General features: G+C 39.6%; 1 protein-coding gene across 1 annotated transcript in view; it reads left to right on the forward strand.

The window, feature by feature from the left end:
- Positions 1-3,058: 3,058 nt before the first annotated feature.
- The window catches only part of LOC132897695 (glucagon-like peptide 2 receptor), a 37,474-nt gene continuing 13,745 nt past the window's right edge, over positions 3,059-26,787 (forward strand). The window contains exons 1-9 of the mRNA XM_060938923.1: positions 3,059-3,154; positions 7,093-7,189; positions 11,275-11,380; positions 11,726-11,846; positions 11,929-12,035; positions 12,956-13,112; positions 13,757-13,916; positions 16,802-16,862; positions 20,300-20,366. Coding sequence (XP_060794906.1) covers positions 3,059-3,154; positions 7,093-7,189; positions 11,275-11,380; positions 11,726-11,846; positions 11,929-12,035; positions 12,956-13,112; positions 13,757-13,916; positions 16,802-16,862; positions 20,300-20,366 — 972 coding nt within the window. The remainder of the gene's footprint in view (positions 3,155-7,092; positions 7,190-11,274; positions 11,381-11,725; positions 11,847-11,928; positions 12,036-12,955; positions 13,113-13,756; positions 13,917-16,801; positions 16,863-20,299; positions 20,367-26,787) is intronic.

Here is a 26,787-nt window from a genome sequence, read left to right on the forward strand (position 1 = left end):
TAGAAATGAGTTAGAAACAATATTATTATACCACATCATAAAAGTTGCTCTATTGGATTCAGATCAGATGACCGGGGAGGCCACTGAAGTACAGATGAACACATTATCATGCTGAGGGAAGCATCTGAGATGATGCTTTGTGGCATGGCATATTATCATCAAACATCAGAATAGAAAAAAATGAGATCACAGTGAGTGCCAGGTTGAGTAGTTCAGAAACTCATAAGATTTTATTTAACACATAACAGTCTGTAGAGTTTATACAGAATGGTGAGAAAAACAGAAAAATATCCAGTGAGAGGCAGTTCTGCCTTGTTCATAAGGAGAATGGCCAGAAAGGCTATGGTACCTCAAATAATCACAACCAAGTTGAGCAGAAAAGCATCTCAGAACACAAAACATCGAACCTTGAGGCAGACAGGTTACAACAGGAGGAGACCCACATTGGGTTAGACAAGAACAGGACAGCTGAAGGATGGAAAATAATACAGACAGTATTTTTCCAAGTGGTATAATAAATGTGCTTAAGCAAATACTGGCATGAAAGTTTTACATTAATTTGTTTGGGAGATACCTTTACGAAGCGTCAGGCTATAATAAAATAAAATAAGCGTGTGTGTGTGTGTGTGTTTCCATGATAAGTCTGTAGTTTGTTAATGGCTCAGTATGTTACCATCATATACCACATTAGATTTAGCTTTAATGCAAAATGAAATCATTAAGAGTGGGAATGTACTGCATGCTGAAGGTTAAATGTTGATATGATGCTTGTGCTGCTCTCTCAGTATTAAGATCAGATTAACTCACTATGAACAGAAAACACCTGTAACCAAGTTAAAAGGTTTCTAATGACAAATACGTACAGTCATATGAGCTAATCGTTTTTCCATTTCATCCATTACTACGGTGCCTCATGTCTAGGCAAATTGAGTTTTCTCATTTTCATTTACATAATTAGCAAAAAATGCAAGGTGGTAATGCACTATAGAGCAAATTAGCCAGAATGGATATATCATAATATTTTGTTTATGAATGTATTTCACTCTGGCTGTTCTGATGCTGAAATGGTGATGGGGGGGATTTGCCTTATCAGGGAAATGGCCTCTGTTGTCACTAATGCAATCATACTAATGTGACCCTGAGTGGAGTGCAGTGTACATTTACAGACAGTTCACATGTTTACGAAGTCCTCTTACCTGCTTTAATCTGTACATAATGATGGAACCAATGACATTCAGTGGAATTGAACAGACATTCTGCATGCATATATATATATATATATATATATATATATATATATATATATATATATATATCCACATTCACTGGATATGAGCAATCGCGTACTCTGATTGGTTACTCTACTACAAGGCTATCAGCTCATATACCATGAGTAGAGAAAAACAAAATGGCGGCGCGTGTTGCTGAAACATCTGAGGACTACTCGAAACAAAACCCACAAAAAAATTTTAAAAAAGCAACAAAATATGGAATAAAATTATGTGATGGTAAGAACGTATCTTTTATATTTTTCAATAATTATTATTATCGCAGGCGGCACGGTGGTGTAGTGGTTAGCGCTGTCACCTCACAGCAAGAAGGTCCGGGTTCGAGCCCCGTGGCCGGCGAGGGCCTTTCTGTGCGGAGTTTGCATGTTCTCCCCGTGTCCGCGTGGGTTTCCTCCGGGTGCTCCGGTTTCCCCCACAGTCCAAAGACATGCAGGTTAAGTTAACTGGTGGCTCTAAATTGACCGTAGGTGTGAGTGTGAATGGTTGTCTGTGTCTATGTGTCAGCCCTGTGATGACCTGGCGACTTGTCCAGGGTGTACCCCGCCTTTCGCCCGTAGTCAGCTGGGATAGGCTCCAGCTTGCCTGCGACCCTGTAGAACAGGATAAAGTGGCTACAGATAATGAGATGAGATTATTATCGCATTTTTCACAAATTGCTACTGTTATTTCGCCAGCTTGTTTACATTCTGAGCGGACATGATTTTGTCGGACATTTTGTAGAAATTTTTTATTTCTCGAATTTGCAAAAAATAAAAATGCTCTGTTTCTCAAAATCCAGTGAATGTGGATAAAATAAAACAGTTATTCCACTCAATCTCATCGTACATGGCTTATAGCCGACTCGGTGTTACATGCCTCATTGACTATCAGCTCATGTATAACTTGATTTCGTGGGATAACTGTTAGATAGATAGATAGATAGATAGATAGATAGATAGATAGATAGATAGATAGATAGATAGATAGATAGATAGATAGATAGATAGATAGAGTTGTGATGTTGTAATTAGATTGGTATACTGTATTAAACCATACTAATATATATAATAAAGGAGAAATACTGTAAAGAAACAACACATCTGTTTCAAATATCCCTTTTTTTCTAGCTCCTAAAGTTCTACACTGTGCATGAAGAAGCAAATTCTCTATGAACAATTGTCTAAGAATGTTAAGCAGCTGGATCAGAACTTGCTAAGATTACATTATGCACTATCCACTCTGACGCTACTTGTGAGATGGCTTGATCGCTCAGGATCAAGTGCAGGCTGTCTTCTCGATGCTGCGATCTATGATTCAGAGGTATGGCACTCTTAACGTCTGAGGGCCATATAAAAATCAGAAACACCTCTGGAAATGTGATTTTGATGCAGCAGTCGATAAAAGGATAAGAGGTTTGCTTTTACCTCCCAGATGCTTCCTACCGTACAGGACGAGCTGTTGTTGTAGGTTGACCTCTTTGTTTACCTTGAGTGGTTGGGGAGGGCCAGGAGGAGAGTAGCCAGCGAGTAAGCAGGACACATTCCCAGTTGAAGACAGGGTGCCGGAAGAGCGTGGCTTAGAAGAAGCTCTGAAGACCTTTACCTTTCTTCGAGACAATACTTCAATTCATCAAGGCTACTTTTTCTCATCAGGGCTACTCTGATCAAGTGCTAACAGACTGGCATATATCAAACAGGAAGTTTTCTCAGGAGCGACAGTGCTGGAGGGGCTCAGAGATGTAGGAAGAAGTGGTGGTGCACTGTAATCCTTAAGAAGGTGAGCAGTGAGCCATGGATATACAGCTCTTCCCCCAGTCAACCACGAGGCTGACAAGCACAGGTGCTATACAGCTCCTCACTGTCCTTCTGCTACTCCCATACACCCAGGTAAGCTTGAACGCCCTGACACACTCACTGCTGTTGCACAACTGTTGCTAAAGGTCACAGCATGTTTCTCTCAAAACTTTCATTCGATGAGAAATAACATTTACTGTAGATGAGAAAGAGGGTTCGTTTTCACTTATATTTGCCACAAATATTACAATTCAAAGATAAGGATAAAAAAATCTTTGCATGTTTGATTGCTGCAGTTCCTTTATTCATTACAGTGATTCATTTAACATGAATAAAAGAGTCTTCTTACAGAAGTACAGCTGAGTAGGAAGCAAAGTGGAGGAAAAAAAATGTTTTAATAGTAAACTGATTCTGTCCAGGCGCAACCTTAGACATTCTGTTTTGGAGATAAATCCCAGATCTTCCCTGTTCAGTTGTCTGATTTAAAACTTTCCACTGATGCAGTGTGGAAATTTGGGGTAAATATTTGGTAAAGGGCTACACTGTGAGCAAATGGTTGCTAGGCTGTAAGCAGGCAGCAAACATTAGGTCCGACTACCGAACCCTTGGACATGTATTTCACCACAAACACCAGAATTGTGTCTATGATGTAAGTTTAAAAAAAAATTTATATATATATATATATATATATATATATATATATATATATATATATATATATATATATATATATATATATATATATATATATGCTAATGTGTTCGATATGTGACAAACAACCAAACTGTCACCTATTTACCATATTAAAATATTGTGAGAGGTTTTCTATTGAAGAAGATTGATTTTAGATTTTGTTTAAAGAACAATTCTTGTGATCCGACTACTTATTCAAGAAAAAGGACAATTCAAGGTGCTCAGCCACCAGTGAGCCTCAAGAACTGCATCAATGCTATACATCTCTGGAATGGTACGAGAGGGATAAACAGTATTCTTCCAAAAGCTATTCCCTCAACTGGTGCTTTGATGATGGTGGTGAAGAGCACATCAATCCAAATCCAGATGAGTTTAGATCAGGTGACTGTGAAGGCTGTAGCAGATTATTTATGTAATTTTCATACTTTGCAAAACATTCAGCAAAGCCCTGGGAATGAAGACATTGTCAACCTGGAATATACCACTGCCATCAGGATAGAAATATTTCATCAGAGGATAAAGGTGATCAGAATAACTTTGTATAGATTTGCAGTGACTCTTCTCTCTCAGGGAACAAGTGGAGCCAAACCATGAGAGCAAAATAAATATCTCAGCATAACTGCGCCATATTTTCCTTTAATGTCTCACCCGACAGCATCTAATCGCATCCAAAATGCTTTAGTTTAATTTTAGTTATTGATATTATGAGATAACATTGTATGTATACTAAGAGGTTCACAAAAATGAATGCAATGGAACAATATTATATTATATTATATTATATTATATTATATTATATTATATTATATTATATTATATTATATTATATTATATCTCTTAAGGAAAATTAATTTCAACACTGCCATCTTGTGTGCGTACATGGGTTTATAAGTGTAACACATTTTTAAACATTTTTTTTTTTATTTTCCTTTTGTTTACTGTATGAGGATGACAGGATAAACTATATGACACCTTAAAGGAAGACGGCCATTCAGTTTAACAAAATTGATCAAATTTAGTTCTCTCTGAAACTTGGTCATAATGATGTGTGTTTATTTCTCTAATATCTCACAAAATATCAGGCAATTCTGTGCCTGGGAACAAATCTAATTTGAGGGGATTCCATAGCAAATAATTTGCGTGAGATTGCCCGGTTTGTGCAGCCAAGCAAACGGAGGAAATGCATACAGTGGTGCTTGAAAGTTTGTGAACCTTTTAGAATGTTCTATATTTCTGCATAAATATGACCTAAAACATCATCAGATTTTCACACAAGTCCTAAAAGTAGATAAAGAGAACCCAGTTAAACAAATGAGACAAAAATATTATACTTGGTCATTTATTTATTGAGGAAAATGATCCAATATTACATATCTGTGAGTGGCAAAAGTACTGTATGTGAACCTCTAGGATTAGCAGTTCATTTGAAGGTGAAATCAGGTGTTTGGCATCCCATTGATTGAAATCAGGTGTGAGTGGGCACCCTGTTTTATTTAAAAAACAGGGATCTATCGAAGTCTGATCTTCACAACACACGTTTGTGGAAGTGTATCATGGCACGAACAAAGGAGATTTCTGAGGACCTCAGAAAAAGCGTTGTTGATGCTCATCAGGCTGGAAAAGGTTACAAAACCATCTCTAAAGAGTTTGGACTCCACCAATCCACAGTCAGACAGATTGTGTACAAATGGAGGAAATTCAAGACCATTGTTACCCTCCCCAGGAGTGCTCGACCAACAAAGATCACTCCAACAGCAAGGCGTGTAATAGTCGGTGAGGTCACAAAGGACCCCAGGGTAACTTCTAAGCAACTGAAGGCATCTGTCACATTGGCTAATGTTAATGTTCATGAGTCCACCATCAGGAGAACACCGAACAACAATGGTGTGCATGGCAGGGTTGCAAGGAGAAAACCACTGCTCTCCAAAAAGAGCATTGCTGCTCATGTGCAGTTTGCTAAAGATTATGTGGACAAGCCAAAAGGCTATTGGAAAAATGTTTTGGTGATAGATGAGACCAAAATAGGACTTTCTGGTTTAAATGAGATGTGTTATGTTTGGAGAATGGAAAACACTGCATTCCAGCATAAGAGCCTTATCCCATCTGTGAAACATGGTGGTGGTAGTATCATGGTTTGGGCCTGTTTTGCTGCATCTGGGCCAGGACGACTTGCCATCATTGATGGAACAATTAATTCTGAATTATACCAGCAAATTCTAAAGGAAAATGTCAGGACATCTGTCCATGAACTGAATCTCAGGAGAAGGTGGGTCATGCAGCAAGACAACGACCCTAAGCACACAAGCTGTTCTACCAAAGAATGGTTAAAGAAGAATAAAGTTAATGTTTTAGAATGGCCAAGTCAAAGTCCTGACCTTCATTCAACTGAAATGTTGTGGAAGGACCTGAAGCGAGCAGTTCATGTGAGGAAACCCACCAACATCCCAGAGTTGAAGCTGTTCTGTATGGAGGAACGGGCTAAAATTCCTCCAAGCCGCTGTGCAGGACTGATCAACAGTTACCAGAAACGTTTAGTTGCAGTTATTGCTGCACAAGGGAGTCACACCAGATACTGAAAGCAAAGGTTCACATACTTTTGCCACTCACAGATATGTAATATTGGATCATTTTCCTCAATAAATAAATGACCAAGTATAATATTTTTGTCTCATTTGTTTAACTGGGTTCTCGTTATCTACTTTTAGGACTTGTGTGGAAATCTGATGATGTTTTAGGTCAAATTTATGCAGAAATATAGAAAATTCTAAAGGGTTCACAAACTTTCAAGCACCACTATATGTGCGCATGCATAAGTTTACCTTTGATCATTCCACTGTCTCCGCTGACCGCCAATATTTATTAGTTTGGTCCTGTGTTTCCTTTTCTTCTCAATATAGCATCTTTTCTTTTCGCTTTTCATTAACTGTAGTCGGTCTTCCGCATTTCATTCGCACACTCACATCCTCCATTTTTCTCTCCTGTATCAAATTTGTATCCCACCATGCTTTGCGCAAACGGGGAAACCCAACCACGTGATGCATGACGTAGTATCTTGAATTGGGTCATGGTGAAGCAGGAAAAAATAGTGAAGAATTTAGGGTCACGTGGCTCTAAATTCATTAATTGTTCTATTAAAAAAACCTCATAAAATTGGAGGTCTGTGATTCGAATTCAGTAGCTTTCAGTCCACTAAACAAGAATAATTGGATGTCAAGGAAAATTCTTTTTATGACCTACACTTGAAAAATCTGAAAGGCAGTCTACCTTTAACTCAATATGATGTGTATAAAATTTATGAAGTAATTAAATCTTATTTTCGTTTAACGCCATTCTTAAAGGTCACTGGCATCATCTTTGAAGATTTGGTGTACAAACATACTGAATATAAAGAAAACTGTACCAGAACCTTGGCAGCCACCCTACACAATCTAACTGGTGCGTAGAACAAACAGAACAACAACCAAAGCTTCTATCTATCTATCTATCTATCTATCTATCTATCTATCTATCTATCTATCTATCTATCTATCTATCTAGTACCTTGTTAAGATGGGTAAAGTTTTAGAAAAAATCCACCTTTTTGTGAAGTAGTTTTATCTCATACTGAAAAAAAGAGAAAAATCCGACCTTCAGTTGGAATAAACATATTCAGAGAAAAACATCCCTGGTCAAGAAATATTATTTTCAACAAAAACACATGCGCCACTATTATTGGCACCCCTGAAAACTATGGTGAACACATTGTAACTGAAGCATGTTTCCCATTTAAACTGTACATTTTTGAGCTGATTGCAGGTGGCACGTTGGTGCCGTGGTTAGCACTGTCACCTCACAGCCAACGGTGGCTTTTCTGTGTGGAGTTTCTATGTGACTGTGTGAGATTCCTCCCACAACTCAAAGACATGCAGATTAGGTAAAAATACCCAGCCACTATAGTTGTACAAGCCAGTAGATACTTAGTGCTGGTCCTCGGGGAGGGTTGCGTCAGGAAGGACATCCGGTGTAAAAACTGATGCCAAATCAAATATGCAGATCATGATGATCTGTTCTGGTGACCCTGAACACAGAAAGAAAAAGAAGATTTTTGAGTTGATTGGAGTGTGTAGGAGTTGTAATCCATGACTTCCTGATTAACTGGGGAACAAATATAAGGTGACAGAGAGGCCAAATTCCCTTAGTCATCCATCAATATGGGAACGATAAGAGAATACACAAACCAAATGAGGGAGAAGTTTGTTGATCTTCTTAAGTCAGGGAATGGTTATAAAAAAAAAGCGATTTGCTTGAAAATGTCCATTTCTACTGTTAGGGCAATAATAAAAAGTGGACACTGACTGGAACAGTTACAGTATAAACTTGCATAGAAGAGGACTTGAGTTTATTTTGCACCCATGTACCGTACAGTGAGGAGGTGGGTAAGAGAGGAAAAAAAAACATCCTCAAGGATCACTGTTGGTGAATTACAAGAAAAAGTAAAATCTTGGGGTTTCCAAGTCTCCAAAACCACCATCAGACACCACCTTCATGCTAACAGATTATTTGGAAGGTTTGCCAGAAAAAAGCATTTTCTCTCAGTTAACCATAAACATAATGACCTGAAGTTTGCGAAACGCTACTACAACTTTGAATGGAACCATGTTTTATGGTCTGATGTAAAAAAAAATGGAGCTTTTTAGTAATAAACACTCAAGGTTGGTTTGGTGTAAAAAGGATGGCTATTATGAAAAGAACCCGATCCCTACTGTAAACATGGTGAAAGTTCTGTGATGTTTTGGGGCAGTTTTTCCTCCAAACACCCTGGAAACCTTGTTAGGGTACATGGCATCATGGACTCCATGAAATACCAGGACATTTTAAATAAAAATCTGGTTGCTTCTGCCAGGAAACTAAAACTGGGTCGTCACTGGATCTTCCAGCAGGACAATGATGTGAAACATATGTCCAAATCAACACAGAAATGGTTCACTGAGCACAGAATCAAGCTTCTGTCCTGGCCATCTCAGTCCCCTGACCTGAACCCCATTGAAAACCTGTGGGCTGAGCTGAAGAGGAGAAACACAAGAGAGGGCCGAGGACTCTGGATGATCTGGAGAGATTGTATAAAGAGGAATGGGCTCAGATGGCCTGTTCTGTATCTCCAACCTTATAAAATGTTAAAGGAGAAGACTCAGTGCTAATTTACTGGCAAAGGGAAGGTGTACAAAGCATTAAATGCAGGGGTGCCAATAATAATATTGGCGCATGCATTTTTGTTGAAAATAATTATTTCTTGATTTGGGATTTGTTTTCCTATAAATAAATGTATTTCAATTAAAGGTTGGATTTTTCTCATTTTTTCAGCGTGAGATGAAGCAACTTCACCAAAAGGTGGATTTCCTCTAATCCCTTTACCAATCTTTAAAAGGGGTGCCAACAATTGTGGAGGGCACTGCAAAAAAATTATCAGTCAGTCGGGTTCAATGCCCGAACTGATGATCACATCATCAGTTTTTCTTTTGGCTAATCAGACACAAGGTACGCCACCACTCTTGCCAGAGCAGTTGGGGGTTAGGTGCCTTGCTCAAAGGCACTTAAGTCAATCCTGCTAGTCTGGGGAATCAAACCAGCAACCTTTTGGTCCCAAAGCTGTTTCTCTAACCATTAGGCCATGACTTCCCCCTTAAAAAATTATATATATATATATATATATATATAATGCTGTCCTTCAGTTTTCAGTTGTTGGTGAATTATCCTCAACCCTATAGTGTCTACTGTTTAAATACACCAGAGACACTTCTGCTGATACACTCATGCCATGCACACTTCCATAACACTATGCAGTATATCAGTGTCACAGATGTGCTGAGAAGGATTTATATTTGGTTTGTCGTCCTGTGGTGGTCTCTCTTCATTGATGAACAGAGGTTTAAGGTTCCCCAACTTTGGTTTATATGAATGTCAAACAGAGCAGAGCTCTGGCACTATAGTTTTGAAAAACAAAACAAAACATGGAATGGCACAATGATGATAATAATAATGATGTATATACTGTTTTCCTTTGTGTTGTCAGGAAATGTTTTCATTTCAGAAATGACAGATTTTCCTTCAGTCAAAGAAACCGTTAACACAAAAAGTCTTTACTTTGCTCGTTTAAAAGCTTCATTGTATCGTGTTTTTAAAATCAGTAAAAAAAAAAATTATAAATCAAAAAGATATCTTGATGTTATTTTGTTTCCAAAGCTGATTCACAAGCAAGACTGAAAACCTTTGCCTCATTGGACTTTGTCAAATTAAGCCTTTAACACAGAACCTGATCCTGTATATCTGTGTCAGTGTTAACTGTTTAGGGTTTACTGTCACATTCCTATGAAATAAATTCCTGTTAATAGAACTGTTTTTTACAATGGCATGGTGGTGCAGTAGGTAGCGATGCCACCTCACAACTCCAGAATCCTTAATTTGCTCCTCAGCTCAGGTTACTGTCCTCAGGGTTCATCAGGGTTCTTCAGTTTCCCACCATCTCCCAAAAATCATGCCAGTAGGTGGATTGGTGACTCCAAATTGCCCATGGTGTGACTGGATGTGTGATTCGGTCAGTGGATTGCATGGAAACACGCAACCATCCAGCTGTTGCATCTTTGGGAACGATTTTTAGAAAAAAATAAATAAAACATTAGGCTATATTCTGTCTGAAATGTCAGTTACTGGATATTAATTTCTTATTTTTTTTGTCTTATTGTCTGGGTCACACTTCTGACCAGGGAAATTAAGCTCAGGGTTTTTAAAGCGTCAGTCGAGTCCATACTGTTATATGGATCAGAATCATGGTCCTTGACCAAAACTCAGGAAAAGTCTCTGGATGGTACCCATACTTGTATGCTGTGAAGAGTACTAAATGTATCCTAGCGTAATTGCTGGTCTAACGATCAGCTCTATGGCAACTTACCCTGCCTCTCCTGTATCATCAGGAAACAACATCTTGCTCTTTGCAGTCATGTTATGCAGCACCACCAACCTGTGGCGCAAGGTTGGACGGTAGTGTACTACTCTGAAGGTGGTACTCAAAAGGGACACAGGCCTACTGAGTGACCATCTTAAGGTGGCTGACAGACAGGTCTGGGCAAAGATATTAACAAAAGTGAGAATTGCAAAGATTCTCTTTGTCTTGACATTTAGGTTTTGCGTCCGATATTACTTCCACCAAACTTGTTGCAGGAGGTTATGTTTTCACCTCTGTTTGTTTGTTTGTTTGTCTGTCTGTTCCCAGTGTAACTCAAAAAACAGTGAAAGGATTTTGATGAAATTTTGAGGAAAGGTGGGCCATGGGCCAAGGAACAATTGATTAGATTTTGATGCAAGTCCAGATTTGTGGCTTGGCGGAGATATGCGCTCTACCGAGTGCCCTGCCAGTTTGTAAAGATATTATAGAACTTTACTTACTGTAAATGTTTTATAATTACTTATTGTAAATTTACAGTTAGAGTATACAGTGACACATACAGTATTTATACATTTTCACTGATCCTCCTTTATTTTTAAAGGAATATACTGCAATGGGATATCAGACACTTTTGCCTGTTGGCCACATTCATCTCCTGGGAATATATCAGTGTCCTGCCCTCCATATTTACCATGGATTCCAGAAGGTACACTGTCCTGTCTGTTGTCCTGCAAATATCTGACATACTTTTATGAATTAAAAAAAAAAAGAAGACAGCTCCATGAATTTGGGTAATTTCTGCTCCAATGGTTTTTGGTCCTTTATTTTCTTACCTTGTGCTTCTGGACATTGTGTGATGCTGCTGTTTCTGTGAATGGAATTGTGACCATTTCCAAAAAAAAAAACCCACCACATTAAAGCCAGTGATGTGACAAAGCAATAAACTTATGCCAACAAAGACAGATACTGTGAAGAAGGACCATAAGTTACTCTATCAGACCAGGGTTTATTCTGCCTCATGTTTTATGTGCAATTTTTCCAATTTGTTTCAATTTTTCAGGAAATGTTTATAGAATATGTACAGCCAATGGAACCTGGAAAACAGAAGAGAATTCCAGTATTATCTGGCAGGATTTGTCTGAATGTAAAGACCCAGGCTTTTTCGAACAAGGGGTAAAATTTCCTTCAGTTCAGATGAGGCATTCTTCTGTACATTATTATCAATGTGATTTACTTTACATGTTGTGTAATACAGGAAGTTGAGCTGTTTCAAATTTCAGTCTTGAGGATCATCTCCGTCGTTGGCTACATGTTGTCCTTGTCCAGCCTGATTCTAGCTCTGCTTATTATGGGCCTGTTGAGGTAAGTGGAGTTTGGTACCATGCAGTTCCTTGTCCTTCTCATTTTCATCCCATTATAAGTTGATGTTGCTGGAGCAAAAATAGACATAAACACACTAATAAATACATGAACATCAGATAGCCAAAAGTACAGGGACACCTGGCCATCACACCCATGTGTGCTTATTGAACATCCCATTTCAAAAGCATGGGAATTAAATATGGAGTTGGTCCACTTTTTGCTGCCATAAGAGTCTCCACTCTTCTGGGAAGGATTTTCACTGGATATTGGAATGTGGCTGTCACATGAAGTCAAGTCCTGATGTTGGGCAAGGACGCCAGGTGTGAAGTCAGCTTTCCAGTTCATCCTGAAGGTGTTCAGTGGGGTTGAGCTCTGTACACTTGAGTTCTTCCACTCCAATCTGAGCAAACCATGTCTTTATTGATTGTGCTTCTTGCCCAAAAAAATTTTCATGCTGGAACATGTTTGGTCCCCTTAGATCCAGTTCATGAATGTCTTAATGTTATAGTATACAAAGACATTCCAGACAATTGTGTGCTTCTAAACTTCTGGCTACATTGTGGGATTGGACCACATATGGGTGTGATGCTCAGGTGTCCACATACTTTTGCCATATAGTGTATCATTTCTATTGATATTTATAGTGGCCATTTGATCTACTGTTTTATGTCATAATAGTTGTGACTTTAACTTTTGTTGTTATTTACAAGCATCTTTCTCTGGTATGACTTTGTTTTCCTTGCCGATTGATCGAGCTTTGTTGTTTTTGTTTTGTTTTGTCCTATCATTTATACATATGGAGTCTGCTGCTGGCTCCAGTAATCTGATTGTCTTATGATATTGATTACCGTCAAAGCTTGCTAATTATATTGATCCTAAACAAATCATGCAATGGATAAATCTCTATTTCTCATTTTCAGGAAGCTTCACTGTACTAGGAACTACATCCACATGAACCTCTTTGTGTCATTCATGCTGAGAGCTATGGCAGTCATTACCAAAGAAATCATAATGCATGTCACATACTCCAAGAACCCCAACGATGAGGCTGGATGGAACAACTATCTGGATGCTACAGTACTGCATAATTATGCATTTCTCAATTAACTTTATTATTGGCTGTGATGCTAAAAATTATTTGTAAAAAAAAAATCAAATAATCTATATAACTGGCGGCACGGTGGTGTAGTGGTTAGCGCTGTCGCCTCACAGCAAGAAGGTCCGGGTTCGAGCCCCGTGGCCAGCGAGGGCCTTTCTGTGCGGAGTTTGCATGTTCTCCCCGTGTCCACTTGGGTTTCCTCTGGGTGCTCCGGTTTCCCCCACAGTCCAAAGACATGCAGGTTAGGTTAACTGGTGACTCTAAATTGACTGTAGGTGTGAATGTGAGTGTGAATGGTTGTTTGTGTCTATGTGTCAGCCCTGTGATGACCTGGTGACTTGTCCAGGGTGTACCCCGCCTTTCGCCCGTAGTCAGCTGGGATAGGCTCCAGCTTGCCTGCGACCCTGTAGAACAGGATAAAGCGGCTAGAGATAATGAGATGAGATGAGATCTATATAACTGTCTAGAACTATATACCATATAACTACATTGCTGTTATGTTGTTCTGTGAATTAGCTTACATGTCCGGATAATGTAATCCATATAGAATAATTGTTCATAGATTCTGAGCTTGAATGAATTTCATATGATTAATTATTTTATTAAAATGTCAACCACACAGAAAGCCCTGATCTGCAAAGCCTCCAAGGTGTCAATGCAGTATTTTGTGACCTGTAATTACTTCTGGCTCCTGGTGGAGGCCATCTTCCTTCACACTCTACTCTTTACTGCTGTGCTGACCAAGCGGAGGCTGCTGAAGAGATACATGCTGGTAGGATGGGGTAGGCCATCCTTTAATCCATAAACAGTCAATCATACATCTGTTTTAGAAAAAGGTTTACCATGACTTGCACTGACAGGTAACTAATATCTGATCAGGAAACAATGCTAGAGTCAGTGTTGAAGTCGAATCACTAAACCTCAAGTCCGAGTCCAGTTTCAAGTCCGAGTCAAGTCCAAGTCATTAAAGAAAATTCTGAATCGAGTCCAAGTTGGGCGGCACGGTGGTGTAGTGGTTAGCGCTGTCGCCTCACAGCAAGAAGGTCCTGGGTTCGAGCCCCATGGCCGGCAAGGGCCTTTCTATGCGGAGTTTGCATGTTCTCGCTGTGTCCGCGTGGGTTTCCTCCGGGTGCTCCGGTTTCCCCCACAGTCCAAAGACATGCAGGTTAAGTTAACTGTTGACTCTAAATTGACCGTAGGTGTGAATGTGAGTGTGAATGGTTGTCTGTGTCTATGTGTCAGCCCTGTGATGACCTGGCAACTTGTCCAGGGTGTACCCCGCCTTTCGCCCATAGTCAGCTGGGATAGGCTCCAGCTTGCCTGCGACCCTGTAGAAGGATAAAGTGGCTAGAGATAATGAGATGAGATGAGAGGAGTCCGAGTTGAGTCCATTATTGATCTGAGTTGAGTCCAAGAACAAGACTCCAACCGCACCGTTTGATGGTGGCTGTTGCTGCCTTTATCTGAAACTGTCTCTGCTACTGTGTTGGACTAACGTTACTGCTTGACTGCCTCGTTTTAGTTAATAGGCTACAGATAAAAAGCTTGTTCATCGCTCAGCAAGCCCCGCCCACTCTCAGCAGGGCAAATAACATGAGAGAGGGTTAACACTAGCTAGTTCATCACTCAGCAAGCAAACCCTGCTATCAACAGAGCAATGAACATAGCGTGTCACTTCCTTCTCTGGGTGGAGTCTTGCCAAATGACGATTGAAGTTCGAGGTTGTCCCCGTCCTCTCCTCGATAGTTCTTCTATATATGGAACACATAGCAGTGCATTTTTTCCCACTGCACGAGAAGTCTGTATAAGCAAAGCAAACAATCCTAGGGGCTTCTCTCCAGGCATTTAAGCGCCATTAATGTTAGTTTGTTCCTGAACGTCACGTATGAACAGGTGAATGTGCGTTCTCTTGCACAAAATTAGTATAAAATTTAATGTAGATATAAATATCTTATGCCAAATTATTATGGCATATTGCAAAAAATAAAGAAAAAATTCAAGTCCTCGTCTCCAGTTTACGAGTCCGAATGCAGTTAATGCACGAGTCCGAGTCATCAGTGCTCAAGTCCAAGTCAAGTCACGAGTCCTTAAAATTAGGGCACAAGTCAGACTCGAGTCTGAGTCCTGGACTCGAGTACTACAAGCCTGGCTAAAGTACTGTAATTAGTACTGTAATTTCTAAATTGCAGCAGTAATAAAGTAGTAAGTAAAGTAAACTATTCATAGGAGTTAATACTGTAGTAAAAGTTTAAGTATGAGGCTACTTCAAAAAGTTCTGAGCCTCACTCAGAAAGAAGGGCTGTAACTCCCATTTTGGGGCATAACTGTAAATGATAAAGCCTGATATTACTGTCCACAAATCTCAAATAAAAGAAGCAATCAAAGAAAAAAGAAGAGGAAAGCCTCGAGCTGGTGTGCTGTTGCTCCAGTGACACTGCGCCCATCCATATAGCACAGGTGGTGGGGCAGAAGCAGCCAAACGTGGCTTTGAACTGTTGCCTTATGCACCTTAGAGTGCATCATCAGAGTGATGATGAAGTCATCCATGCTACTGAGAAGTATCTGGAGGCTTGTATGACCTTCTTCCACAAAGCAATAGCGAAGCTTAAACATCAGTGGACCAAGTGCATTGAAATTAAAGGAGACTATGTTGAAAAATAATGCAAGAATGATCTTTCTCCTCTGACGTTTTCTGGCTGAGGCTGAGGCCTTTTTGAAGTACCCTTGTACAGCTTCAAATTCTTCAATCATGTTAAAGTAGAAAAATGCCAACTCCTAAATTAACTTAATGTATGAATGTAAAAGTTTGCATGTTCTCCCCGTGTCTGCGTGGGTTTCCTCCGGGTGCTCCGGTTTCCCCCACAATCCAAAGACATGTGGTTAGGTTAATATGGGACGGCCTTGGGCTGAGGTGTCCTTGAGCGAGGCACCTAATCCCCAACTGCTCCCCGGGCGCTGTTAGCATGGCTGCCCACTGCTCTGGGTATGTGCGTGTGCTCATTGCTCACGTGTGTGTGCATGTGTGTGTTCACTGCTTCAGATGGGTTAAATGCAGAGAGGAAATTTCACAAGTGTGTGATGAATAAAGTTATGCTTTCTTTCTTTTTCTTTTCTTTAAAAGATTCACAAAAGAAAATGATTTAATGGCAAATAAAGGAACCAAGGAACATGGGGAAAAACCTAACTCAGGCAAACTAACAACAGCTCAAAGGATAGTAAGAATGATATTAAGTTTGATGACGTTAACTAAATGAATGTTAATAGCTCGCTTTCACAGTCCAAACTGCCTCGATGAATACAACATGTACATAGCAGTAGATAGATTACGGGGATGGGTGTTAGGTCTGTTAAAGTTTAAACACCTGTTAAAGTTTAAATTTTTAGGACTTTAGAGCAACTGCTTGAAGCCATCTGATGCTAAAAAAAAATCACCTTATGACTACATATATGGTTAAGAAAAGTAGTGAGTAGAAGGTAAATATTTTTCTTCTGAAACGTAGCAAAAGGTGAAAACTTGAATAAAGTACAGATACCTGAGCACAGTAGCAAAGTAAATGTACTGGGTCACACCAAACTGTGCAAGTATTGTTTCCCTCTTCACAGCTTATTGGATATTTAGGGAATCCTAATTTTTATATTAATTTACGATGCTCTTGTTTTCATTCAGGGACTCCATTTCTGTTTGTGATACCTTGGACAGTGGCTAAAGCTCTGTATGAAAATAAAGGGTAAGGTATGACAATCTGATATTAATTGGAATGAATAATAAACATAGTTTTCATTCAACTTTATTTTACATGACCTGTCATCATGTTTTTTTTTTTTGTTTTTTTTTAAATTTAGGATGTACTGTCCATATACCATATACAGTTGTGGTCAGAAGTTTACATACAGTGACATGAGCATCATCTTGGACATGAATGTCATGGCAATATTTGGGCTTTCAGTAATTTCTTTTTCTGTGGCAGAATGTACAGCATACATCGTTAATTTAAAAAAAAAACACTAGAATTTGGTGCACAAGTTTTAATTTTCTTTGGGTTTTCTGAAAATCAACACACGGTCAAAATTATACATACAGGGACAAAAATATACATACAGCACACCTAATACATGGGTAAAATGTTTCTTTGCAAGATTCGCTTTGACCAGACATTTTTGTTTACCATGAACAAGCTTCTGGCAGAATTCTAGTTGGTTATTTCATGACTCTTCATGATAGAATTGGTAGAGTTCAGTTAATTTTTTTTTTCTTGGCATGGACTCGACTTATAAGCACGGTCCATATATTTTCAAAAGGGTTGAAGTCAGGACTTGTTTTAAGTTTAACGTTAGCCTGCTTTATCCTCCTTAACCAACTCTGATGCGTGTTTGGATTCATTGTCCTGTTGTAATTCCCAAGTCGTGTTCAAGTTTCTGATGGTTTATGCTGAAGAATTCTGAGGTAGTCCTCCTTCATTATTACATCCACTTCGTGCAATGAACCAGTTCCACTGGCAGCAAAACAGCTCCAGAGCATGATGAGCCTACCACCACCACCAGCTGGTACAGTGTCCCTCTGTACATGGTGGTCATTGTGGCCAAACAACTCGATCTTTGTCTCATCTGATCATACAGCTATCCTCCAGAAGGCTTTTTCTTTGTCCGTGTGGTCAGTTTCAAGCTTTATTAAGCTTGAAAGTGTCAATTTTGGAGCAGGGGGTTATTTCTTGGACAGCAGCTTCTTAGCCCATGGTGATGTAAAACTCACTGAACTGTAGACAGTGATCCATCAGCTTCCAGTTCATGGCAGGGCTGTGCCATGGTGGTTCCCAGGTTGTTCCTGATCACCCAAACCAATTTCCTTTCAGCTGAGAGTGACAGTTTGGGTTTTCTTGAAGCAAAGTGGCTTGGCAAAGTGACTACACTTCACAATAACTTGGATACAATTGTTTGAACTGATCTTAGAATTTGCAGTTGTTTAGAAATAACTCCAAGAGACATTCCGGGGTTGTGCATTATCTGCGATTCTAATTCTCAGATCTGCACTGAGTTCCTTGGACTTTCCCACTGTATTGTGTGTTGGTCAATCCAAAGAGTGCTGTAAATAAACCCTTTTTATGAATGCACAGAGAAGCTACCAGCTGTAGTCAATCATGATCACTAACAGGAAGTTAAGAGACCTTGGCTTTGGCAAGATAAAAGACATTTTGGAAATTTCAGCACCTCTGAATTAATAATCTAAGTGAGCATATGTAAATTGTTGACCCTGTATGTATAATTTTGACCCTGTGTTGATTTTCAGAAAACCCAAAAAAAATTAAAACTTGTGCATCAAATTCTAGTGTTTTTTTAATTAAAGATCTACTGTATGTTGTACAATCATTCTGCCACAGAAAACAAACAGTTCAAAGAAATTAATGAAAGCCCAAATATTGCCATGACATTCATATCCAAGATGACATTCACGTCCCTGTATGTAAACTTCTGACCACAATTGTATGTACTAGGATGCATTTTCCATCTATCATATTGTATATACAGTGCTCAGCATAAATGAGTACACCCCCTTTGAAAAGTAACATTTTAAACAATATCTCAATGAACACAAACAATTTCCAAAATGTTGACAAGACAAAGTTTAATATAACATCTGTTTAATTTATAAAGGGAAAGTAAGGTTAATAATATAACTGAGATTACACATGGTACAAAAATGAGTACACCCCACAACAAAAACTACTACATCTAGTACTTTGTATGGCCTCCATGATTTTTAATGACAGCACCAAGTCTTCTAGGCATGGAATGAACAAGTTGGAGACATTTTGCAAAATCAATCTTTTTCCATTCTTCAACAATGACCTCTTTTAGTGACTGGATGCTGGATGGAGAGTGATGCTCAACTTGTCTCTTCAGAATTCCCCATAGGTGTTCGATTGGGTTCAGATCAGGAGACACACTTGGCCACTGAATCACTTTCACCCTGTTCTTCTTCAGAAATCCAACAGTGGCCTTAGATGTGTGTTTAGTCATGTTGGAAAAGTGCATGACGACCAAGGGCACGGAGTGATGGTAGCATCTTCTCTTTCAGTATAGAGCAATGCATCTGTGAATTCATGATGCCATCAATGAAATGCAGCTCCTCGACACCAGCAGCACTCATGCAGCCCCACATAAGGACACTGCCACCACCATGTTTCACTGTAGGCACCATGCATTTTTCTTTGTATTCCTCACCTTTGTGACGCCATACAGTTTTGAAGCCATCAGTTCCAAAAACATTTATCTTGGTCTCATCACTCCAGAGTATACAGTAGAGTCCCAGTAGTCTTCATCTTTGTCAGCATGGGCCCTGGCAAACTCTAGGCAGGCTTTTTTGTGCCTGGGCTTTAGGAGAGGCTTCTTTCGTGGACGGCATCCATGCATGCCATTCCTCTGCAGTGTACGCCGTATTGTGTCATGGGAAATAGTCACCCCAGTTTGGCTTTCTACTTCTTTAGATAACTGCAGTGAACTTGCATGCTGAGTTTCTTCAACCCTTCTCATCAGAAGACGCTCCTGTCGAGGTGTTAACTTCCGTGGACGAGCTGGACATCTCTGTGAGATGGTTGCAGTTCCATCTTTCTTAAATTTTTGTGCCACTTTTGCTACAGTATTCTGACTGATAAGTAAAGCTTTGCTGATCTTCTTGTAGCCTTCACCTTTGTGGTGTAAAGAAATTATTTTCTTTGGGGAATTCTGAAGAGACAAGTTGAGCATCACTCTCCATCCAGCATCCAGTCACTAAAAGAGGTCATTGTTGAAGAATGGAAAAAGATTGATTTTGCAAAATGTCGCCAACTTGTTCATTCCATGCCTAGAAGACTTGGTGCTGTCATTAAAAATCATGGAGGCCATACAAAGTACTAGATGTAGTAGTTTTTGTTGTGGGGTGTACTCATTTTTGCACCACCCTAATCTGAGTAAAACTGAAAAATGTGTAATCTAAGTTATATTATTAACCTTACTTTCCCGTTATAAGTTAAACAGATGTTATATTAAACTTTGTCTTGTCAACATTTTGGAAATTGTTTGTGTTCATTGAGATATTGTTTAAAATGTTACTTTTCAAAGGGGGTGTACTCATTTACGCTGAGCACTGTATGTTTAAATATTGTCTGTTCGTATTTTATTTTCCCCAAAGCTGCTGGGTCATCACTAACAGATGGATCTGGTGGATTATTAGGGCTCCGATTGCGCTGTCAGTTTTTGTAAGTATTATACTCCATACTTTTAATCGGGTCAGTTATAGATTAAGGGGAATTATTTCAGCATGGTTTGATTTCCTTACTCCAACATACCTGCTAAATTTAGCCATTAAGTCATGAGCTGGATTAGGTATTGAGAAGAAAATTCACTAAACCCTGTTGGAATTTGGCCCTCAAGGACTGAACATGATGGCTCCTGGTATAGATGCTTTTATGAGTACCTTTTGTTCATTGTCATCATGACTGTTTTAGCTACTGAATAGCAAAGAGAGATGACACATAAGATAAGATCTTCCTTTATTGATCCCCATGAGGGGAAATTCAGGTGTTGCGGCAACTCAAGTACAGAGTAAAATATAAATAAATGTAGGTTAAGTTTAAAAAAAAAGAAGAAGAAAGACAGATATAATAGTAAATATAATATAAGGTATGTAATTTAATTCTGCATTAGTAACATTGGGATGAAATCAATAGAATGACATTATAAATCTTAACTTACAATGTTATTAAACACCTTTTGACAGCACAAATGCTCCATATGAAATAAAATAAACTTTTATCAATTAGGAAATGATGCAAAGGGAAATGTGCTGACTGTAATACACCGCCAAAATGGCTCTTGACTGACTGTTTCATTGCGCTTTTCCATGAAGGAGGTTGGGTTTTTATAAATACAAATGCAGCACGACACCACAGTGATGTTGAATTCTTGAAGCTGATTGGTCAGAAGGTTTTGATGAATTTTATGTTGCATTTCACTGAAATTTATATAGAAACAATGTATGCTGGGAGTAATATGATGGATGCACCATATAAACTGATTAACCTTTATAACTGTTGATATGGTGAGGAGATTTTGATTTATCATTCTTGAAAGGAGACTCCAGTGTCAATGCTCTGTAGCAGTCAGAGCTGCTAAAGCTGTTCCTTTCAATTTTTCAACACAGAAAAGTTTTTAGGATGGACATTTTTCTTGGTAAAATTGCATTTTTAGTTTAATTAACTTCAAGAGAGAGAGGAAAAAGAGTCTGGTGAGGGAAAAACTGTTTATAGCTGTTATAATATGAGTGATAATATGAACTAACTTGTTTCACAGATGCTCTGCAACATTAAATGTGACTATAAATGATAAAAATACAAAATCCTTCCATTATTTACAGTGGTGCTTGAAAGTTTGTAAATCATTTAGAATTTTCTAGATTTCTGCATAATGACCTAAAACATCATCAGATTTTCACACAAGTCCTAAAAGTAGATAAAGAGAACCCAGTTAAACAAATGAGACAAAAATATTATACTTGGTCATTTATTTATTGAGGAAAATGATCCAATATTACATATCTGTGAGTGGCAAAAGTATGTGAACCTTTGCTTTCAGTATCTGGTGTGACCCCCTTGTGCAGCAATAACTGCAACTAAACATTTCCGGTAACTGTTGATCAGTCCTGCACACCGGCTTGGAGGAATTTTAGCCCATTCCTCCGTACAGAACAGCTTCAACTCTGGGATGTTGGTGGGTTTCCTCACATGAACTGCTCGCTTCAGGTCCTTCCACAACATTTCGATTGGATTAAGGTCAGGACTTTGACTTGGCCATTCCAAAACATTAACTTTATTCTTCTTTAACCAATCTTTGGTAGAATGACTTGTGTGCTTAGGGTCGTTGTCTTGCTGCATGACCCACCTTCTCTTGAGATTCAGTTCATGGACAGATGTCCTGACATTTTCCTTTAGAATTCGCTGGTATAATTCAGAATTCATTGTTCCATCAATGATGGCAAGCCATCCTGGCCCAGATGCAGCAAAACAGGCCCAAACCGTGATACGACCGCCACCATGTTTCACAGATGGGATCAGGTTCTTATGCTGGAATGCATCGTTTTCCTTTCTCCAAACATAATGCTTCTCATTTAAACCAAAAAGTTCTATTTTGGTCTCATCCATCCACAAAACATTTTTCCAATAGCCTTCTGGCTTGTCCACGTGATCTTTAGCAAACTGCAGACAAGCAGCAATGTTCTTTTTGGAGAGCAGCAGCTTTCTCCTTGCAACCCTGCCATGCACACCATTGTTGTTCAGTGTTCTCCTGATGGTGGACTCATGAACATTACCCAATGTGAGAGATGCCTTCAGTTGCTTAGAAGTTACCCTGGGGTCCTTTGTGACTTCGCCGACTATTACACCCCTTGCTCTTGGAGTGATCTTTGTTGGTTGACCACTCCTGGAGAGAGTAACAATGGTCTTGAATTTCCTCCATTTGTACACAATCTGTCTGACTGTGGATTGGTGGAGTCCAAACTCTTTAGAGATGGTTTTGTAACCTTTTCCAGCCTGATGAGCATCAACAACGCTTTTTCTGAGGTCCTCAGAAATCTCCTTTGTTAGTGCTATGATACACTTCCACAAACATGTGTTGTGAAGATCAGACGTTGATAGATCCCTGTTCTTTAAATAAAACAGGGTGCCCACTCACACCTGATTGTCATCCCATTGATTGAAAACACCTGACTCTAATTTCACCTTCAAATTAACTGCTAATCCTAGAGGTTCACATACTTTTGCCACTCACAGATATGTAATATTGGATCATTTTCCTCAATAAATAAATGACCAAGTATAATATTTTTGTCGCATTTGTTTAACCCTTTGATGCAAAACATGGGTCAAAAGTGACCCGGCTGAGTTTTTATCTTCTATATCTCATCTCATTATCTCTAGCTGCTTTATCCTGTTCTCCAGGGTCACAGGCAAGCTGGAGCCTATCCCAGCTGACTACGGGTGAAAGGCGGGGTACACCCTGGACAAGTCGCCAGGTCATCACAGGGCTGACACATAGACACAGACAACCATTCACACTCACATTCACACCTACGGTCAATTTAGAGTCACCAGTTAACCTAACCTGCATGTCTTTGGACTGTGGGGGAAACCGGAGCACCCAGAGGAAACCCACGCGGACACGGGGAGAACATGCAAACTCCACACAGAAAGGCCCTCGCCGGCCACGGGGCTCGAACCCGGACCTTCTTGCTGTGAGGCGACAGCGCTAACCACTACACCACCGTGCCGCCCCATCTTCTATATCTTTGCAATAAATTACCTCCATCATTCAGTATTCAAAGTATTCCTCAATTAACTTGTTTTTGATCATCATACATCCTTATTTTATTTTTTCCTTTCTTACTTTTTGAATAAAAACCCTTTTTGTATCACTACCCTTCTAATGCACAACACGGGTCAAAAACGACCTGCATTCATTTTCCAGGTTATTTCATGTATGGGGGCGGCACGGTGGTGTAGTGGTTAGCGCTGTCGCCTCACAGCAAGAAGGTCCGGGTTCGAGCCCCGTGGCTGGCGAGGGCCTTTCTGTGTGGAGTTTGCATGTTCTCCCCGTGTCCGCGTGGGTTTCCTCTGGGTGCTCCGGTTTCCCCCACAGTCCAAAGACATGCAGGTTAGGTTAACTGGTGGCTCTAAATTGACCGTAGGTGTGAATGTGAGTGTGAATGGTTGTCTGTGTCTATGTGTCAGCCCTGTGATGACCTGGCGACTTGTCCAGGGTGTACCCCGCCTTTCGCCCGTAGTCAGCTGGGATAGGCTCCAGCTTGCCTGCGACCCTGTAGAACAGGATAAAGCGGCTAGAGATAATGAGATGAGATGAGATGAGATTTCATGTATCGCTGAGTGTTTCTATGATATACTTTTGAAATAAATTCATTTTGTCATTTACTTTTCCAAATACTGTATGCAGTAAATATCTTTTTTTTGTTGTTTAGCACAAATCATCATTTTTATTTTTCCTTTCTTAAGTTATGAACAAGCAAAGCTTTTGTAATTCTACATCAAGTTTACACACATGGGTCAGAAACGACCCGCATGCATTTACTACAGCGTTTGGTGGGAACTGTGAATTGTGCTTGTGTCAGACATTTCACAGCTCAGCACAGCGCCCTTTGCCCATCTCATACATGGAAGTAATGTTTTTCAATTGTTCTAACATTACCTTAGAAAAAAATTGATTATGTTTAGGTTACCTTGAGAGTGAGTAGATTACTTGTCAGAAAGTTACAAGTAATTACTATTATCTACCTAGCTGTTGACATATTCTACTTTAGTTAGTTAATTTTATTGTAGTTGGCTTAGCTAACTACATAGTTAATAAATAAATAACTGGCCCCATTCACTGCTAAAGTAATTACTTGAAGCAAATTATTATTATAGTATTAAGACATTTCATTTTAAATCACACTTGGATGACCCATGTGTACTAATATAAAAAGTATTTTTGTTCATAAAGTAGGAAAGAAAAAATTAAATGATTTGTAGTAATTAAAAACAAGATATTTAAAGAATACTTGGAATATTCAATCATAAAATAAATTGATTTCAAAAGATAGAGCAAAAAAAAGCTCAGTCACCATGAAATAACCTGGAAAATGAATGCGGCTCATTTTTGACCCATGTTGTGCATTAGAAGGGGTGTGTATATGTTTTGCATCAAAGGGTTAACTGGGTTCTCTTTATCTACTTTTAGGACTTCTGTGAAAATCTGATGATGTTTTAGGTCATATTTATGCAGAAATATAGAAAATTCTAAAGGGTTCACAAACTTTCAAGCACCACTGTGTACTGCTTATCTATCAGGGTCGTCCATCAATCCCAGCTGACTGGGAAGTTAAGTCCCAGGCATATTTAAGTATGGTTTGACCTAAACTGGAATATGCTAAATGCGCATGGAATCCGTATGCTAAAAAGAACATAAATAAAGTTGAAATGATTCAACATTGTGGAGCAAGATTCGTTTATAATGACTACTCTCGGTACAGTTATGTATCGTCCATGTTGGAAAATCTTGGATGAGACACCCTAGAGCAATGCAGACTGATGAGACAAGCCACTATGTTCTACAAGATCCAACAAAACCTCGTTGGCATCTAGTTTCCTGGTGAAGTAACCAAGCTAAACAGAACATTTAGATTACCTAACAGTTTTCCCTACAGGCAATTACAATGTGATAATAATATTTACAAATTTTCTTTTTATCCTAGGACCATAATTATTCATTTACCATCATTACCTACTTCTGTTGATCGGTTTAGGAACCTTGCAAAATCCTCATACAGTAATACTCATCTCATCTCATTATCTCTAGCCATTTTATCCTGTTCTACAGGGTCGCAGGCAAGCTGGAGCCTATCCCAGCTGACTACGGGCGAAAGGCGGGGTACTCCCTGGACAAGTCGCCAGGTCATCACAGGGCTGACACATAGACACAGACAACCATTCACACTCACATTCACACCTACGGTCAATTTAGAGCCACCAGTTAACCTAACCTGCATGTCTTTGGACTGTGGGGGAAACCAGAGCACCCGGAGGAAACCCACGCTGACACGGGGAGAACATGCAAACTCCGCACAGAAAGGCCCTCACCAGCCACGGGGCTTGAACCTGGACCTTCTTGCTGTGAGGCGACAGCGCTAACCACTACACCACCATGCCGCCTCAATTAATACTATGGTTTAAATTTATATTATAAATTATGATCATCTAGATTTTAGGGCAGCACGGTGGTGTAGTGGTTAGTGCTGTTGCCTCACATCAAGAATGTCCGGGTTCGGCGAGGGCCTTTCTGTGCGGAGTTTGCATGTTGTCCACGTGGGTTTCCTCCGGGTGCTCCGGTTTCCCCCACAGTCCAAAGACATGCAGGTTAGGTTAACTGGTGACTCTAAAGTGAGTGTGAATGGTTGTCTATGTGTCAGCCCTGTGATGACCTGGCGACTTGTCCAGGGTGTACCCCGCCTTTCGCCCATAGTCAGCTGGGATAGGCTCCAGCTTGCCTGTGACCCTGTAGAACAGGATAAAGCGGCTAGAGATAATGAGATGATCGACTATTTATTATTGTATAAATCTTGTACATTATGTGCATACGGGGTTCACCCGGGGCAGGTCGCCAATATCGCAGGGCTAACACTCACACTAATGGGAAATTGAGAGTTGCCAGTTGACCTAATCCGCATGTCTTTGGACTGTGGGAGGAAACCCACACAAGCACAGGGAAAACATGCAAACTCCGCACATACACCTTTTCAACCAACAAAGAACAGGTTCTTGAACCAGTTCTGTTCAGGATTCTTTGAACCTTGGTGCAGTGAACCAGCTCACGTTTTCACCAGTTTTGAGCAGAATCATTGTAATCAAGGATGTGTCATGAACGGAGGGCGCTGCACAATGTACAATGAGAGTAAACAGCAGTAACAAGGTGGTGGTGCACCTTGATTACCTGCAAGCTTTTGTTCTGTTATTGCAGATATTTGTTTTCAGTCCATTTGTATTCTGAAGATGTACAGTATCCTTTTCTGTTGCGTTCTTCATTGCTGCATTCTGCTTCCTCTGCAAACTAATGACATGCCCACTGATGTCAACG

Source organism: Neoarius graeffei, chromosome 14 (genome assembly GCF_027579695.1).
Source record: "Neoarius graeffei isolate fNeoGra1 chromosome 14, fNeoGra1.pri, whole genome shotgun sequence".
NCBI lineage: Eukaryota > Metazoa > Chordata > Actinopteri > Siluriformes > Ariidae > Neoarius > Neoarius graeffei.